The following is a 15,974-nucleotide window of genomic DNA, read 5'->3' on the forward strand; positions in this document are numbered from 1 at the left end:
ATAGCGAGTTAGGAGCTTATATGGCTCAAACAGTTGCTTCAAGATCTAAAGTTCGGAGAGGTCACACATATGTCACTTATATGTAATAATCAAGCCGCCATGTACATTGTCTCAAATCCAGTATTCCATGAAAGAACAAAACAAATTGAAATTGATTGCAGAGAAAGTCATGTTCAGGAAAATATCTACTAGTTTTGTCAATTCCCATGATCAACTAGCAGACATATTTACTAAGTCACTAAGGAATCCTCGGTTTACCTACATATGTAACAAGCTTGGTGCATATGACCTATATGCTCTAGTTTGAGGAAGAGTGTTAGAATCTATTAGATTTTTGTAAATATAGTAACTGTATATTTTGTAATTATGTACTCTTCCCTATAAATTTGAATAATTCCGTTGTGCCCTAAAACACACGAATTCAATATTTTCTCTCTCAACAAAGATATTCACCAAAAATTAGCAGTTTGATATATAGCCTTCACCTTCCTTATTATATAGTCCAAATTACAACTTGCTACTCAATTTTTGGTATGATTATATTGTGCATCCCTCCTATACATCAATATTTTTCCCTTAAAAAGTTAATAGCACAACTCACAAAATAAGGGTTGATATTAACAATTTATCAATTACAAAAATGGAATTTCAATGCAACCACAAACTCTTACAATCATGGAGCCAAAAGTTGATTTAGTATTGGATTACTGTAAGTGTTTAATGTTGTATAAGAATGCTATATGTGATTTTTAAGCAGCAAACTAACACATCTTACATGCTATCAAGATCAATAAAATCTTGTTTCACCAGCAAGGCTGTGAGCCTATATAGCCCAAATGGAACAGGACTGCTGACTTCCATGCGCTGATAATATTGAAATTTAAATCCAAGAATCTGCGAAGCATGAGACTGCAAAGAAAATAAAAAATCATATTATGAAAACTAGTACCATAAATATTGGAAACTAAATATAGGAAAGACCACTATGTTTTTATTTTATCCACCTTTGGAAAAATAGGAATCAACTCTATAAACACGTCATTATCAGGCTGCAGTTCAAAACACTCAAGGACCTGATAAAAAACATTCATCAGTAGTTCAATAAAACATGGAATGAAAACATACATAGGAATGTGAATTAAAGGAAAAAACAACTAAACTGATCGAACTTACTATATCAAAAACGCGATTTGGATCCAAATCAAAATGGCCAATTAATGACTGCATAAGTAATACAAATGAGTATTATAATTATCATCACAAAAAAATGATACTATAGTAGTAATAGCACTTAAAATAGTTAAAACCTTAATAATGCCAATTGTTGCTGCAGATGCTTTTTGAGTAGGTGCTTCAGTGTCTCGACAAAGAAGAGTAACCTACACAATTAAACCATATTCAGTACTACATCATGAGCGTACAAAAAGTGACTAATGTGCAATAAAGCTACCATTTTAAACATTGACATTATGGTGTATGTTCTATGGTTATATCTCACAATCATAAATGCAATGACACCATAAAGAACTACATTGAGAATTAAAAAGGCCCGCACAAAGTTGAAAGAATATGATTTAACATAATTTCCATTATCCATGTCTCAGTCAAATAAAACAACAAAATAAACAAATAACCCAAAATAGAAAATAAACATTACTTTTAACCAAGTGCAAACAAACTAAATTAAAATGAGAAACCATGTTCAAACCCATTCATGTATAAAGGATCCATGCAATTCCTATAAAACAAAATAATTATGCAATAATAAAACAATCATTAAAGATGTGATGTGGGTAGCCAAAATCTCAATGATTCTAATAAGTGATCAATAATTCATAGAAAACCTCCTAAAAAGCCAATAGATAAGGAAACTATGATTATACCAGCTTTGCATACCCCTCGCTCTCTTCCCTAAGAAGGTTGAACTTGGTTTGCTGATAAAGAAGTCGTGTATTAACTCTGACCTGAAATCAACAGCACAAATGAATCAAATGCAAACAAGAATTGAATTCCATTCAAGCAGACACATACTTCACGTATATTTGACACAAGCAAGACTAGAACCACATACAAATAAAGCTTAAGATCAACGATACTAAGCAGTTTATGCGATCAGGTGTATTTGGTTGCGAATGATTGTCCTATTTGCACTTGTATATACCACAAGATAAAATTGTGTTTATAGTTTTCCACAACCGTTCTAAAAGAAATTCTATAATAGATATAAAGATAATTTTGACATATTTGTTGCATTGATATAGATCATAGGCCTCAGAGCTCTCTCCAACATATGCTAAGTTCAAGTCTAGTTCTGAAACTGCAACTCACTTATTTCTGCAGTGCAAGTTAGCTACTTTCCTTTGGAACAATCTTTGGAGGCCCTTAATAAGCAATGAGTTCGTCCTTCGACCTTGTAGCAGTTCTTGTTGCTTTGTTATATTTGCTTTTGTTAAGAAAAGATGTCAACTTTCTAAGATGCCATAGAGTTAATATTATTCTGTGTATATCATAGAGTTTGGAGCAGAACAAATGCAAATTTGAGGGTGTTGCCTTGATGTTAAATCTATTTTCAAATACAACAACAACAACTAAGTCTAATCCCACTTAATGAGATCAGCTATATGAACCACGCAACGCCATTGAATTCTGTCAAATATTAAATTCTCAAATAAATTATTTATTATTAGATATATTTTAATAATTTCCTCTAAAGTTTTTCTAAGTCTCATTGTATCCCTTTTCATCAAACTAAAAGTCAGGTCATTATTTCTCCTCACTTGCGCTCCAGTGACCTTTTCATGAGTCCAAATCACCTAAATTAATTATGTCAATTTTAACATTATAGGTGCTAATTCAATATTCTAGCTCATACAATCATTTCTTATTTTATCATTTTTCATGTGATCATTTATCTATCTTAACATTCTCATGCTCATATTGTTTCTTTAAAGTTCAATATTCACTGCTATATAAAATAATTGATCATACAAAAGTACAATTAAACTTTTCTTTCAACTTACATTTTATCATAATTGTCAATCCTGGATAGCGACGCAGATAATTATGTATATAATGCTAAAAAAATATGCATAAATAGCATATGAATAATTATCAACAAAAGACATAAGGAGAAGAAAAAAAGTGGAGAAGGGACTCTGCTGAATTGGAGATTGTTGCAAAGCAAAACAGAGATAGAGATAAGAGGAGGGAGTGTCAAGCAGAGAAGGGGAGAAGAAAATAAGTGGAGAAAAATGGGGTTTTGTCATGTGTCTCCATTTGCAAAGAACAGCAGCAATAGAGATAAGAGGAAGGTGTGATTAGGTGTGAAAGGAAGAAAAACATGGGGAAAAATGAGATTAGGTGTGAAATTTGAGAAGACTATTTTACCCTTAAAAAACCTCAAGACTGTATCATTTTAAGGGCAAAAAGGAAAAAATCAGCTTATTTCTAAAAGTTTAGAAGTTTAATCCCTTAAAAAATCCTAAAATTCCTTTGTTTTGAGCAAGGTATTTAAAATCCTGATTTGAATCGTAAAATCGTAGGATTTGATTTTGGATGCCTTTCTAACTTAAATCGTGGGTAAAATCATGGCTGAGTAAGATTGTTGTAAAATCCTAATTTAGATAGTAAAATCCCTCAAATTGTGGGATTGTACGATTTCACCTTGACTCTGAAAATTCCTCCAAAAGTATCATTTGTTGAATCCTAATGCAGTTGAACCCAATTTGCCTCTAGTAGCTTTGAACCCTAGTGTTGTTGTCAATTCAAACAGCCTCCCAGTGTGACTTCTCTAAGCATGAGTTAGTGCTGCTGTTCTTGCATCTTTTCTGTTCTGGTATATTTTTTACTCATGCCTATGCATGACATTCTTATGGAATATGGATTATGATTTGTGAATGCTGCTTTATTTAAGTGCTTTTACTAATTTAAAGGTTTCTCCCCCACCGCCTAATTTATGCATATTTTATATGCATAATATGAATTTATAAGCATATATATGAATTTTGTAAAATCTTACGATTCAATTTACGATTTTCACTCCCCTTTACAATTTAAAGTAAAATCCTGATTTTAACTACCTTGATTTTGAGGGTAGAAAAGGTAAGTTGGCATCTTTCCCTACGATAGCGCTATTGCACTGCAATGGCAGCAACAGCAAAAATGCTTTGCTATGCCATACCTGTGGCCATGGTAGTCAAAATCGCGAGTTAACACGTAAAATCGTACGATTTTACGATCTGCCGCAGGTCCAATGATCCCGATCCTGGGCAGAACTCGTGAAATTGTGGAATCTGCGATCCTGGGCTAGTTGTTTCTGCCCTATTTTTAGGGTTTTTTTTGCACTCCTCTCTCTGATTTCTTGCCTCTTTGCAACCTGCGAAGTGCACTTCTCTTCTTCCTCAGCACAGCGAATCTGTTCATTCCATTCTCTACCCTTTCTCCTTCAAATCGCCTCTTTCTCCACCATTTTTGGACGCGACCAGGACTTTGCAACTTTGTTCCTTTGTTCTACGATCCCTATAGCTTTCGCTCTGACGACTATGTCTGCTCTGGCAACCTTGTCTGTGTCAGCAACTCTGCTCTGCGCCGGCAACCTTGTCAAAGCGGAGTGTTTTGCTGTGGCGGCCATCGCAGCTGTATTTGCAGCCAACATAGCCTAATTCACAGTGCGGCTGGAGTAAAAGTTATTTAGGGTTTAGGGTTTTTTAAGGGTAAAAACAAGACTTCTTATCATTTAAAAATAATGACTTTCCTTTTTTACCCTTAAAGTGGCTCTGTTTTAAGTTTCTTTAAGGATAAAATAGTCTTTAGGGTTTAGGATTTATGAAGCACATTTTAGGGTTTTTTAAGGGTAAAAACAAGACTTATCATTTAAAAAAATTTGGCTTTCCCTTTTTACCCTTAAAGTGGCTCTGTTTTAAGTTTCTTTAAGGATAAAATAGTCTTTTATCAGAATACAATACTTAATCTATCTTTTCCCTCTCTGTTTCTGTTCTTAGTATCTCTGTTTTGAGGTGGGGTGGCTCACTTCTCTCATTTGTCCTCTGGTCTTTATATTTATACTATTTTACATGTATTTATACAATTTTGTAGAATCTTCCGATTCATGTTACGATCCTACGAGTTACGATTTTTCATCTCCTCTCCAATCCTACTTAGAATCTCGATTTTGACTACCTTGCCTGTGGCAGCTGAAGGCCACACTGCCACTATTGACAATTATGTATTTTATAAATAACATTTTTATTAATTTCTCTATCATTATAAAAAATTGATCCAAGTACTTAAATTTAGAAACTTGTGGTATTACATCATCTCCAATTTAAACTTTCAATACATGATCCTTTAGATTCTAAAGTATGAGTGTATGACTCTATAACTCAAGTTTAGAGTTAATCACTTCTCTTAATCTCTCAACCAAGACTTGGTCATCCACAAAGAACATGCAATTAGAGATGATTCTTTGTATGATCTTTAAATCTATTTTGAAATATTATAATATTTTTATCCTCTCGTGGCTAGAAGCCTTTGGTTGTTCAAGTGCACAACTACAAATGTAGTTGGCGTTGACATGCACAGTAATTAGGCAGCCTTGTTCCATTCTTAACTTTTTTATCATAATTTTGCTTTTATGTGTTTCAAAGGATACTTCATAACCATAACATATTTTTATTACATGCTCACACATACATGGGATTTCTACACTCCTCCCCTTTTGGTGGTGGAGGGTAAAGAAAACAGAAGAAACATGAATAATAATAATAATAATGATAATAATAGTAAAAAAAAAAAAAAGGAGAGAGGAAGGAGCCCTTTATGTTATGGCACAAATTTATAAATGTTAAATAGCTCACCTCTTTACCCTTCAACTCCTGAGCCTTAATTTTGATAAACTCAGCCTCCCCCAAAAATTCTTCCTACAAATGCATAACATACAAATAATATTTTGTAAATGCAAGAAACTTACTTATGCATTAAATATAATTCCTTGGCAAAGTTTCCCAAACAAACTAACCAGAAGCCATAGAATAAAATAAGAAAAGGGAGCCAAAAAAGCAAACCTCACAACGTTCTTGAAGTAGCCTGACTGGAACCATTTCAGATTCCACAAGCCATCTTGCCTAGACAAAATAAAATTTAGAAAACAATAAAAATTGTGAAATTTTCTACAAAATGAGAACCATAATGGTTAATCAGAAAAGATTATTAAATAAAGCATGCCAGATCAAATACTGACCAGTTTGATGAGGCGAGAACGGAACTCTCCTGACATTGTATGCTGTAACCAAGGAGATATAAGCACATAATTACATTAATTGGGTTAAGTTGCTTACTAAAAACAATATAGTTACAAATTATCAAAAACATGAAATTGTAATAGTACTCAATATCTCACTCATAATGACATTCCAACATACCATTACATTAACACACATCATTTACAATCCATTAAGTATAATAGTTAACAATCCTAGATAGTGCTGCATGGCAGCCAATCACGAAAATGGTATAGCAGGATAGGGTATAGTGGGATGGCAGCTACAGGGGAACTATTTGTATGAGATAAAAATTATATAATACATATTAAAAAGCTAAAAAATTTATAAAACATCGTAAGTCAAAGACAATCATACTTTGTAGCCAATAATCAAAATTTAGAAGTTATTGTCAAAATTGAACATTCAAAATTTCAAACATAATATATCCTAAACATTCAGTAAAAGTGATTCCCCACTCAGGAGGGGGGGAGGGTGGATTAAAAGATTCTCCTTGAGTTCTGATGGGGGAGGGGGTAAATCTCAAAATTTCCCTCCCAAGTCCCAAAAAATGCTCTACTATGCAACTCCTGTAGCTCCCCAAGGCCACACCAGTATGCTGCTATGATTATGATGTTAAGTATTAATGACTACATAAAAAAAGGTTTGGATTTTTCAGCGCTTCACATAAATTGAGGTAAAAATTATTTTCCAATATAATATCTCCGATAGACCAATCAGATCACTGTTCAAAACTTAATAAATTCTTATCTTCATAGTCTTCTCTGATCCAGGCCCCATAAAAACATCTCTTACTTGGACTGATTATAATAATGATAGTTGTAAAGACTAAAAAAGATAACAATTTCTTCTTCACTTAGCAACTTGACCAAATTTCTAGCAAACTTCTGCTGAGCTGTGCTCACGTAAATTTAACACACAAGACATGAATACGATAGGACATGGACCCAATAATGTGACACATTTTAAAAATCATAAGAAACAACAGGGCTATAATACAATGTATAAAATCAATCTAAAATTAACAAAAAATTAAAATCCTTAATTACAAGAGAGATCCACATTTTAAAGATGAACATAACTCATAATATGATAATAAACATCATAAAATGCTAGAATTTATCTAGTTATTATGAAATTCAATTTTAATGACATAAAATTTGAAAAATAAAAGTAAAAGAAAATTATAACAATGCAATTAAAGGTGTTTCACATGTCTGTGCAATATGGCCATTGGGAGGAAATGATAAAATAGAAAAAGATAGAATTTGAGAGTTTGATACGAACAAGATATAATAAGAGCATGATAAACTCTTATCTCATTTTACATTTGAGGTATACCAAAATAACAAATTAGATCCATTATTTATGTTATACTATCCATTTCTAACTCAAGCCTCCCACAAGAAAAAATTTGCACTAGAGAGTAGGATAAGATAAGCCCATAGAATATACTTATCATATCACTTTGCTACGTAAATACGATGGGATAGAAAAAGTTATCTTATCCTGCTTTCTTATCTTATCCACCGAACAGGTCCAATGTGCCCAACTAGCTTGTGATACATGGCTACTATATAGAAGTAAAGTATCTGTGCTTCTTAGTTACTATGGTATCCAATTTAACTGACACACAAGTTTAAAAGTAAAAAACATATAGAAGTGCAACTGAGAGTATTCATCGTGTTCATGCAATGTTGAGTCAACGTTCATATGTAACATGACAAGGCTATAATTTAGAAATGTAGAAATGTCCGTAATCTTAGTTTAGATATACTGAAAAGAGTGAAAAAAGAGAGATAGTTTGAAGCTGTAATAACAAATTTTGGAGGAACGAGAAGGAAAAAATAAAAGAATAAAAAAGATTAACAACTTCACAACGAAAAGCAGCAGTAACTCACGTCTTGAGCCATCTGGGTCACTATATCAGCAAAATTTGAAGCTATTTTCTCAGTCGAAACTTTATCTGAAAATATAACAGAATCTAATGCTACTTTACACTTCTGAAACGGCAATTCACCACGAACCTGACATCAAACCAGAACCAAAAATCAGTCCTTTATCCCAAAAATAAAAATCTGAGCATTGAATTCAACACCCAAATTTCAAATTTTCAATGTAAACACAAAAATAATAATAATAATAAAGACAATTAAGCTTTATTGGTGTGAAAAGCGAGAAAATAACACACCATAGTCCAGCATAGCTCATAGAGGAATCGAAGCATTGGAACAGGTTCGGAGACCTTAAGGGCAGGGTTGCCACTCTTCCATTCGCGAACACAGTCTTCTGTTACGTATACACACTCTATGGGTGGAAGAGACATTTTTCTGAATCTGAACACAAACCCTACGAGGAAGCGTGAAATTTTAAGGGCGATAATGAATCGTGGAAGGAGGGTTTATGAAGAGAATCGCATTTCCATGGGCGAAACGGAAATTGATAAATTTTAGGGTTTTCAGAGAATGAAGGGGTTAGCGTTTAAGAACATTTTGATTGCGGTGACTGATTTTTGCAGAAAAAAAAAATCATTTTATAGAACTTGCTTGTAATTAAAATTTATTTTTTTAATCAAAACTTATCCTAATATAGGTGCTTAAGGATGGAAACGTCGCAAGAGTCTTTGTATTCAAACCCCTCTTATTGTTTAAAAGTAACAAATTCTTTAAATAAATTTATATCATAAATTTAAATTTAGTAATAAATTTTATTAAAAATAATTTATAAGAATTATAGTTTTTATATATATTATTTATAATTTTTTAAATTATTATTCATCATTCTTGTCAAATTTAAATTTGAGTTGACAATTTAATTAAAAGTGTACTTAATAAAAAAATACTACTAACATTTTTTAATATATTTTTTAAATATATTATTTATTATAAGTTTAAATTTGATTAAATATATACATGTATAATATTTGCTTCAATTTTAATAATTTTTATTCATATTTTTGTAACTTTTAATTTTTTAATAAATAACAGAAAATGTTTTAATACTCTTTCTTGATTTAGATCATTTTATAGGCATTGGTCAAACTTTTTTACAAGTTTGAGCTAATCTACAAGGTTGTTTAAAAATTTACCTTGCAATAAAGTCTTTAAATAAATTTAAAAATTTTAAAAATTAATGAGTCACAAAATATATATAAATTAACATAAAATTTAAAATAAAATAAAAATATATTTTTAACCTATTATGTTAATATAATAGTATTATATTTATTTAAATAGACTAATTACTTTATACACAATTCATACAAAATATTATTAAAAAACATATAAAAGTAATAATAATTAATAAAAAATATTTGATATTATAATTCGATTGTTTTGAAAATATATATAAATGATTTAAGTTTGGCGTAAATTATATAAAATTTGATAAAAATTAAGTTTATATTTTAATACATAAAACTTATAAGTAAAAAACTCTTAATTGGTCTGTCTTTTTAAATTGAAAAATTTAAACTCAATGTTAATAATTATAATTATTTTTTAAAAAAGTAAATAAGGTGAAAACTTAATTATAAATTATCAAATATAATTTTGTGTTCCATTTATAGAAAAATTAGCTAAATTACGAGGCTTTTTATTTAGTTATAAAACTTTTAAAAAATTTAATGTATTTTTTTTTATCTGATTCAATTTAGATCTTTCGAGTTGAACACTTAGATGTGATAGATGAGTCTACTATTAAAAAAAAAATTTATAATTCAAATTCAAGATTTTATTTAAGCGATATGGAATAATTTGTAAATCAAACTAATATTTTTTTTTAACTTTAATGCATTTATTCTTATATATAAAAGTTTCAAACAAGGAAGCGGTATAAAAAATAGTTTTGCTTTTGAAAATTCCTCCCATCTGCCATCCATTCCATCACAGAGATTTATGTGATTGGGAAAGAGGGTAACATCAAAGCTGTCGGTGCTTTTCACTGTATAATTTCTGTTTTTTTTTAAAAAAAAATTAATCAGACATTTTAGAATTAATATATTTATCTGGGTTTCTAAATACGCATTTATTTGTTGGCATGAATTAATATATTTGATAGCTTTGATTTTTTTATATTATTTATTTTTATAAAATCTTTTATGGAGTTTGTGAACGAATAACCAATTAGTCTCTATATATCTTCATGGCTGGTAACATGCTAAGCTCCCGCTATGCTTAAGAATCACATATTGCATTCTAATGTAGCAATAAACGCTAATCCTGTATCTAAATCAAGTTTTTTCCCATTTGATTATAAGTGAAGGAGATTTAGAACTTCACTTAATGCGATTAAAAAACTGTCAATATCACACTTTATGGTGCGAGTTATGCTATCAAATTGACTTCCTAAGAGTTTTGTTGATTATATAAAAGAAAGGAAGAAAGAGAGACGAACCATACAATCATACCCAAAACAAATACGAGTTGCTGTTGTTGCTTCTGCGGTATCCCTTATTGACTTCCAATAATTAGAAAGATGGTAATGGATTGAAGTTACTTCTTTTCTGTTTTAACAATAATTGTGCTAATAAACCAATTATCATGATGGGAATGGTAGAACTCACCAATTCAGGGTAGAAAACATGTGATAGTTTATTTTATTGAGAAAGTTTTAGGAGGGAGAACAAGGTTTTTTATGTAGATCCAGGCAGCTGGCTTGTGGAGTAGAGTAATGATATGTAATTTTCATATGCACATCTACTTCCCAAGGATGATGAAGCATTTAAGCATTATAACACTTTGACTTCCAAATGCCTCGATGAGCATTTATGTTTTAAGATTTTGTTGATCGTACTTTAGAACTTGACTTTACTAAACACAATCTCAAATTATTATTGTTCTTTTGTTTTTGAGGATGAAAAGAAGATTCTTATTAGGAAGAAAGGAGAGTCAGTCCAGGCTGAGAATAAGAATTTCTTTTGAGAAGAAAAATGGAAAGGAAAAATGCAACAATGAGGTCCATTTTCTTTTGGTACATCAATGATAGAAATTCTTGAATATTGAAACAAACATGATTAGCTAAGAACACAACTCTGGCCCAAAGAAAATAATCCTTTATATAGTAATCTTGAACAAATGGTGACCCATTAACCTAAAAAAGAAACCAAGCCTGTGTGTGCCTATGAACCTGATGAGGGGTTTGATAGTTGGAACATGCAATTTGAATTAGTATTGACAGAAGTAAAGTGGCTAACTCTTTATGGTAACTTACAATAATGGTACTATTGTTAAATGTAAGAAAATTTCTTTCAATTTCTTCTTTTATGCAAGATGCAGGTGCAAGCACTAATGGTGTAATACTATAATCATATCTAAATCCTTGAAAAATAAGAGAACACACACAAAAAAAAAAAAAAAACATCTATTTTCAGCACCTCTATCTTCTTGCATCCCAAAACTTCTAAAATAACAGGATTCCTCTTTTTCTTTAAGAAAATAAACCATTAGGTTCAGGGTACTGTTTGGGTGGGACTGGGAAGAGAAATGACATGTTTGATAAAACAAGTAATTCCATTGAGGTCATGGCTGATATTAAAGTCTAGCTTTACCTTCATTGCCCATCTAAAAATGGTCTAGTTTGTATGTTTGACTTTGAGTTGTTTCCACTAGGATGGACAGATGAAGGAGCTGTTAAATCCATGGTGCTTCTTCCTTCATAAGCTTGCCACCTTTGGAGTGCTTCAGGTAATGTCATATCAAAGTCAATCCCATATATGTCATCAACATCTGGTTGTGAAGGCTTCCACACCTCAACAAGGGGTGATAGTACATTCACTGCATGACTCATGTCAGGGCGTTGATAAGGCTCTCTTGCACTGCAGTGCCCTGCTAACTCTGCAACAGTGCTAACACTGGCTAAGGTTTCCTCATCAACTTGAATTGTTGGATCGATGATTGTTCGAAATGAGTCTTTGTTCAGCAGCATCTTGCGAAACCATGGAACAAGGTGGATGTTTTCTTCTGGTAGGCTGTCATCAAGTGCTTTCCTTCCAGTTATAATCTCCATGAGAATCACACCAAAACTATATACATCAACCTTTGTTGTAAGTCTGCCAGTGGCTGCCAAATCATTAATGAAATTATCAAGTGTCATGGATAGTTTGATATTTGAACAATAAAGGATAAAAGTGAACTCTATGCAAACTACTGTTCATCCTAATATGATCACTGGAGAAAGGTGCCTTTAGTTAACTGGCCTAGTGGCTTGTTTATATGTAATATGCAGCAGCCACTTATGGAGCAATGCAAGGCACAAACAACAACAATCATGTCACTTATTTTAATAAATATTGCTTGCACAAATTACTTCTTAATAAAACCAAGGACGAAACTTGGTGCAGTTCTTTATGTGTTTTCCGTGTTGTTTTTTATCAAAATTAAAGTTTCACCTAGCTAAAAAGGGTTTGCATTTAATGTTATCATGAGTTAACGAAGCGAAACTCTAATTGATTGAAAAACAACATCAAAAGTACTTAAGAAACTACACCTAAATTTTGTTCTAAAACTAAATATCAGCGCTCAAAGCTGTATCAATGTACGACTTATGCAAAGTGCCTATGGAGGATTACATATAAGTCCTAAAGAGGATAACTATTACAAAGTGGCTCGGATGCATACTGAAATAAAATTGATAAACACTAGAATCATTTTTTAATCTCATAGCAAGTTTAATACATAATCTGTCATCTTTGCCTTCTGAATATAGTTAATTCCGTATAACATTTGAGATACAGATGATACAGAGTTCAATCAATTTGATTTGGTATGACACTACTCATTATCTCCACAAAGAGTTGTTTAGCTGAAACTGAAGTTGGAACTCAAAACAAAATAAGTACCTTTGGAATTTGTACATGCACATGCATAAGTGAAAACATTTAAAGAAAATTTTTCTTACTGTTTTGATACATAAGAAAAAATGTCAAATATAACGAGCATAGCATATAACTGTTTTCCAGATGACTAAGGCAGAGGGGACACAACGTTAAAAGAGAATTTAAATGCCTACCAACCTGCATACTCTGGTGCCATATATCCAAAAGTTCCAGCAAGCCTAGTTTGAAATGAGGTTTTCCCTTCGGGAGCAAGGCGAACTAATCCAAAATCTGATACTTTGGCACGCTTATCCTCTCCTAGCAAAATGTTAGATGGTTTGAGATCCCTGTGGATAAAAATCTGTTGTGTCAAACCATGAAGATATTCAACCCCTCTAGCAACATCCAATGCAATACTAAGCCTTGTCTTCCATTCTAGTGGTTTTAGTCCTTCACCTCTCCAATTAAACAGGTGTTTACTAAGAGCACCCTGAGGCATGTACTCATAGACAAGAAGTCTCTCACTTCCATCCAAACAATACCCCAAGAGTGCAACCAAATGCTTGTGCCGAACCTTAGTAAGCACTGTAATTTCAGCCATGAACTCACTCAACCCTTTCTCATCCACCAATCCTGCTTGCATCCTTTTCACTGCAATCTTTGTCCCATCATGCAATTCTCCTCTGTATACAGAGCCAAAACCCCCCTTTCCCAATATGTTTTTTTCACAGAAATTGTTGGTAACTTCTCTCAAGACTTCAATTGAAATTAGCATATTACCAGCTTCCACTTGATAAGCATTAGACATGGGACTTAATACTGTACCAGCTGTTCCTTCACCATAACCTGCAACACTTGTCTTTGTAGCATTTCCATCACCATAATGGCGAGGATGTACCACAATTGCATTTGGATTTTGAACTTTCTTCTCACGCTTCAACTTTCTCCTAAACTTAACAAATATTAGAACCCCAGCAGCAAGTAAAACAACCACCGCCACCACAATTCCAACAATGACGCCAATGTTATGTTTATTACCATTACCTCCTGAACTTGAGGCCGTTGGAGAATTAGTAGGCTTATCCTCTCCAATATCAGGATTTCCACCTACTTTAAGAACCACATCTCTATGGAATGGTGGTAATTTTCCAAACAAATGATTACTGGAAACATCTAACTCTCGCAAAAGAGGCATACTAGTAAGTTCCATTGGTATGGTACCAGTGAGACCATTGTTAGCAAGAAGCAATTTTGTGACAGATGTAAGGGTAGCAAAACTAGGAGAAATAGTGCCAGACAAACCCATGTTCTGAAAATTGATAACAGAAATGTTTCCATTGGAGCAAACTATCCCTATCCAGTTATTAGCACATGGATCATTACCCTTCCAGTTTTGAGCAAACTTGATAGGATAACCCAAAGGCTCAACAACAGATAACAAAGCATTCACAAGAGGACTACATGGCTGCCCCGGCACATTTGTGCAATATTGATTCCTCCCCTTGTCCATATTATTGTCAACTCCTACCCCATCTCTGAACTTTGGAGGGGGTCCTTGAAGAAGATTATTGGTCAAGTTCACAACTTGCAAACTTTGAAGAGAAATTAGGGAGGGTGGAACAACACCAGTTAACTGGTTATCCCTTACATTCACATCAAATAGTTGATCATGGTGCGACAAGTCTGGAATAGAACCAGTGAACGAATTACCATGAGCCCAAATTTGCTTCAAAGATGTCATGTTATGTAACACAGCAAGGGTGCCATTGAGTTTAGAGTTTCCATTCTGTCCATTCACCAAAAGGTTCTCTATTGAACTACCCGAGAGGCTTGAAGGTAAGGGACCTTCTAGAAAATTATCAGACAAGTCCAAGAAAACCAAACCTGGGAAAGGACCATCTTTGCCAAAGAAATCTGGGATTGTCCCAATCAAGCCAACATCCTCAGCACTGAAAGTCTGGAGTGCAACACAATCCTTCAGAGTGTCAGGAATATGCCATTGAGAAAAAGGGTTGTTGTCCATTCTCACATCTTGCAAACTGCTCATTCCTGTGAAGAAATCATTGGCAATGAAGTTGAACTTGTTGTTATGGATCATCAACCTTTGCAAGGATTTTGAGAGGTAAGGGAATGGTCCTGTGAAACTGTTGCTTTGACACTCAAAACGTTGCAACCTTGTTAGCCTCTGAAGTTCCTTTGGGAGAGAACCCTGAAGGTGCTGGTTCCCAATCTGAATAGCTGTAACATGTTTGGTTGAATCACATTCAACATGCTTCCATTTGCATACATCAGGGTCTGTCCATTGGAAGCTAATGGGGGCATTGATCATGACCTTGAGAATTCCCATTACCTCTGCATCTTGACACCTAGCTGGGACAACCAAAACAACAAGAACCAACAACACAAGACAAGAAATGAAAGAACCTCCAAAACCCAGTTCTGGTTTCACCATTTTTTTCTCCTTTTTGGAGAAAAAAGAGAGGAGAAAACAGAGGAGGGGAGAGGAAGAAAACAGAGAATCCCCAAAAGGGTTTAAGGGGGAAGTTGATCACATTCCATTTGAGGAGGAGGAAGAAGAACCCCCCCAACGGAAAAGGTGCAGCAAAAGAGAGAAAGAAATTGCATAAGTTGTTTTGTTTGGAAAACAGAGAAAATGGTGGGGGGGAATCATGCGTGTGTGGACCCCTATCCTTTGGAAGTTTCAGAATCAATGGTTTGCGTTGCATGTTCCAATCCTACTCCTCGGACGGAACTGCACGTAATCTTTGTAGTAAGTTGTTGTGTTCGTTAAAGGTGTTGGTAATGCCCTTTCTTTTTTCATTTTGTTGGCATTTTATTTTTATCAGTTTGTGCTAATCAAAATAATGTGTCTTGTTACCACC

General features: G+C 33.2%; 2 protein-coding genes across 2 annotated transcripts in view; both read right to left on the reverse strand.

Annotated features, from left to right (window-relative positions):
* The window catches only part of LOC113856135 (THO complex subunit 2), a 30,753-nt gene extending 21,968 nt beyond the window's left edge, over window positions 1-8,785 (reverse strand). The window contains exons 1-10 of the mRNA XM_027487821.1: window positions 8,470-8,785; window positions 8,180-8,305; window positions 6,239-6,280; window positions 6,063-6,122; window positions 5,856-5,918; window positions 1,884-1,964; window positions 1,308-1,379; window positions 1,174-1,221; window positions 1,005-1,073; window positions 776-909 (exon numbers count right to left, since the gene is read on the reverse strand). Of these exons, the coding sequence (XP_027343622.1) occupies window positions 776-909; window positions 1,005-1,073; window positions 1,174-1,221; window positions 1,308-1,379; window positions 1,884-1,964; window positions 5,856-5,918; window positions 6,063-6,122; window positions 6,239-6,280; window positions 8,180-8,305; window positions 8,470-8,604 (830 nt within the window). The 5' untranslated portion in view covers window positions 8,605-8,785. The remainder of the gene's footprint in view (window positions 1-775; window positions 910-1,004; window positions 1,074-1,173; window positions 1,222-1,307; window positions 1,380-1,883; window positions 1,965-5,855; window positions 5,919-6,062; window positions 6,123-6,238; window positions 6,281-8,179; window positions 8,306-8,469) is intronic.
* A 3,043-nt stretch (window positions 8,786-11,828) lies between these two features.
* LOC113855815 (receptor protein kinase TMK1-like) lies at window positions 11,829-15,544 on the reverse strand. Its single transcript, XM_027487445.1, has 2 exons — window positions 13,291-15,544; window positions 11,829-12,337 (listed from the first exon to the last, which is right to left on the reverse strand). Exons 1-2 carry the CDS (start codon window positions 15,542-15,544, stop codon window positions 11,829-11,831), a joined length of 2,763 nt encoding a protein of 920 aa, XP_027343246.1.
* Between the last annotated feature and the right edge of the window lie 430 nt (window positions 15,545-15,974).

This window comes from Abrus precatorius, unplaced genomic scaffold, assembly GCF_003935025.1.
Source record: "Abrus precatorius isolate BTA unplaced genomic scaffold, Abrus_2018 Scaffold11, whole genome shotgun sequence".
Classification (NCBI taxonomy): Eukaryota; Viridiplantae; Streptophyta; class Magnoliopsida; order Fabales; family Fabaceae; genus Abrus; species Abrus precatorius.

Excerpts from the sequence above, each read along its gene's own strand:
- LOC113855815 (XM_027487445.1), bottom strand. The coding sequence starts at position 15,544 with ATGGTGAAACCAGAACTGGGTTTTGGAGGTTCTTTCATTTCTTGTCTT. Across the intron at positions 12,338-13,290 it reads TATGGCACCAGAGTATGCAG|CCACTGGCAGACTTACAACA; the intron begins GTTGGTAGGCAT and ends ATGATTTGGCAG.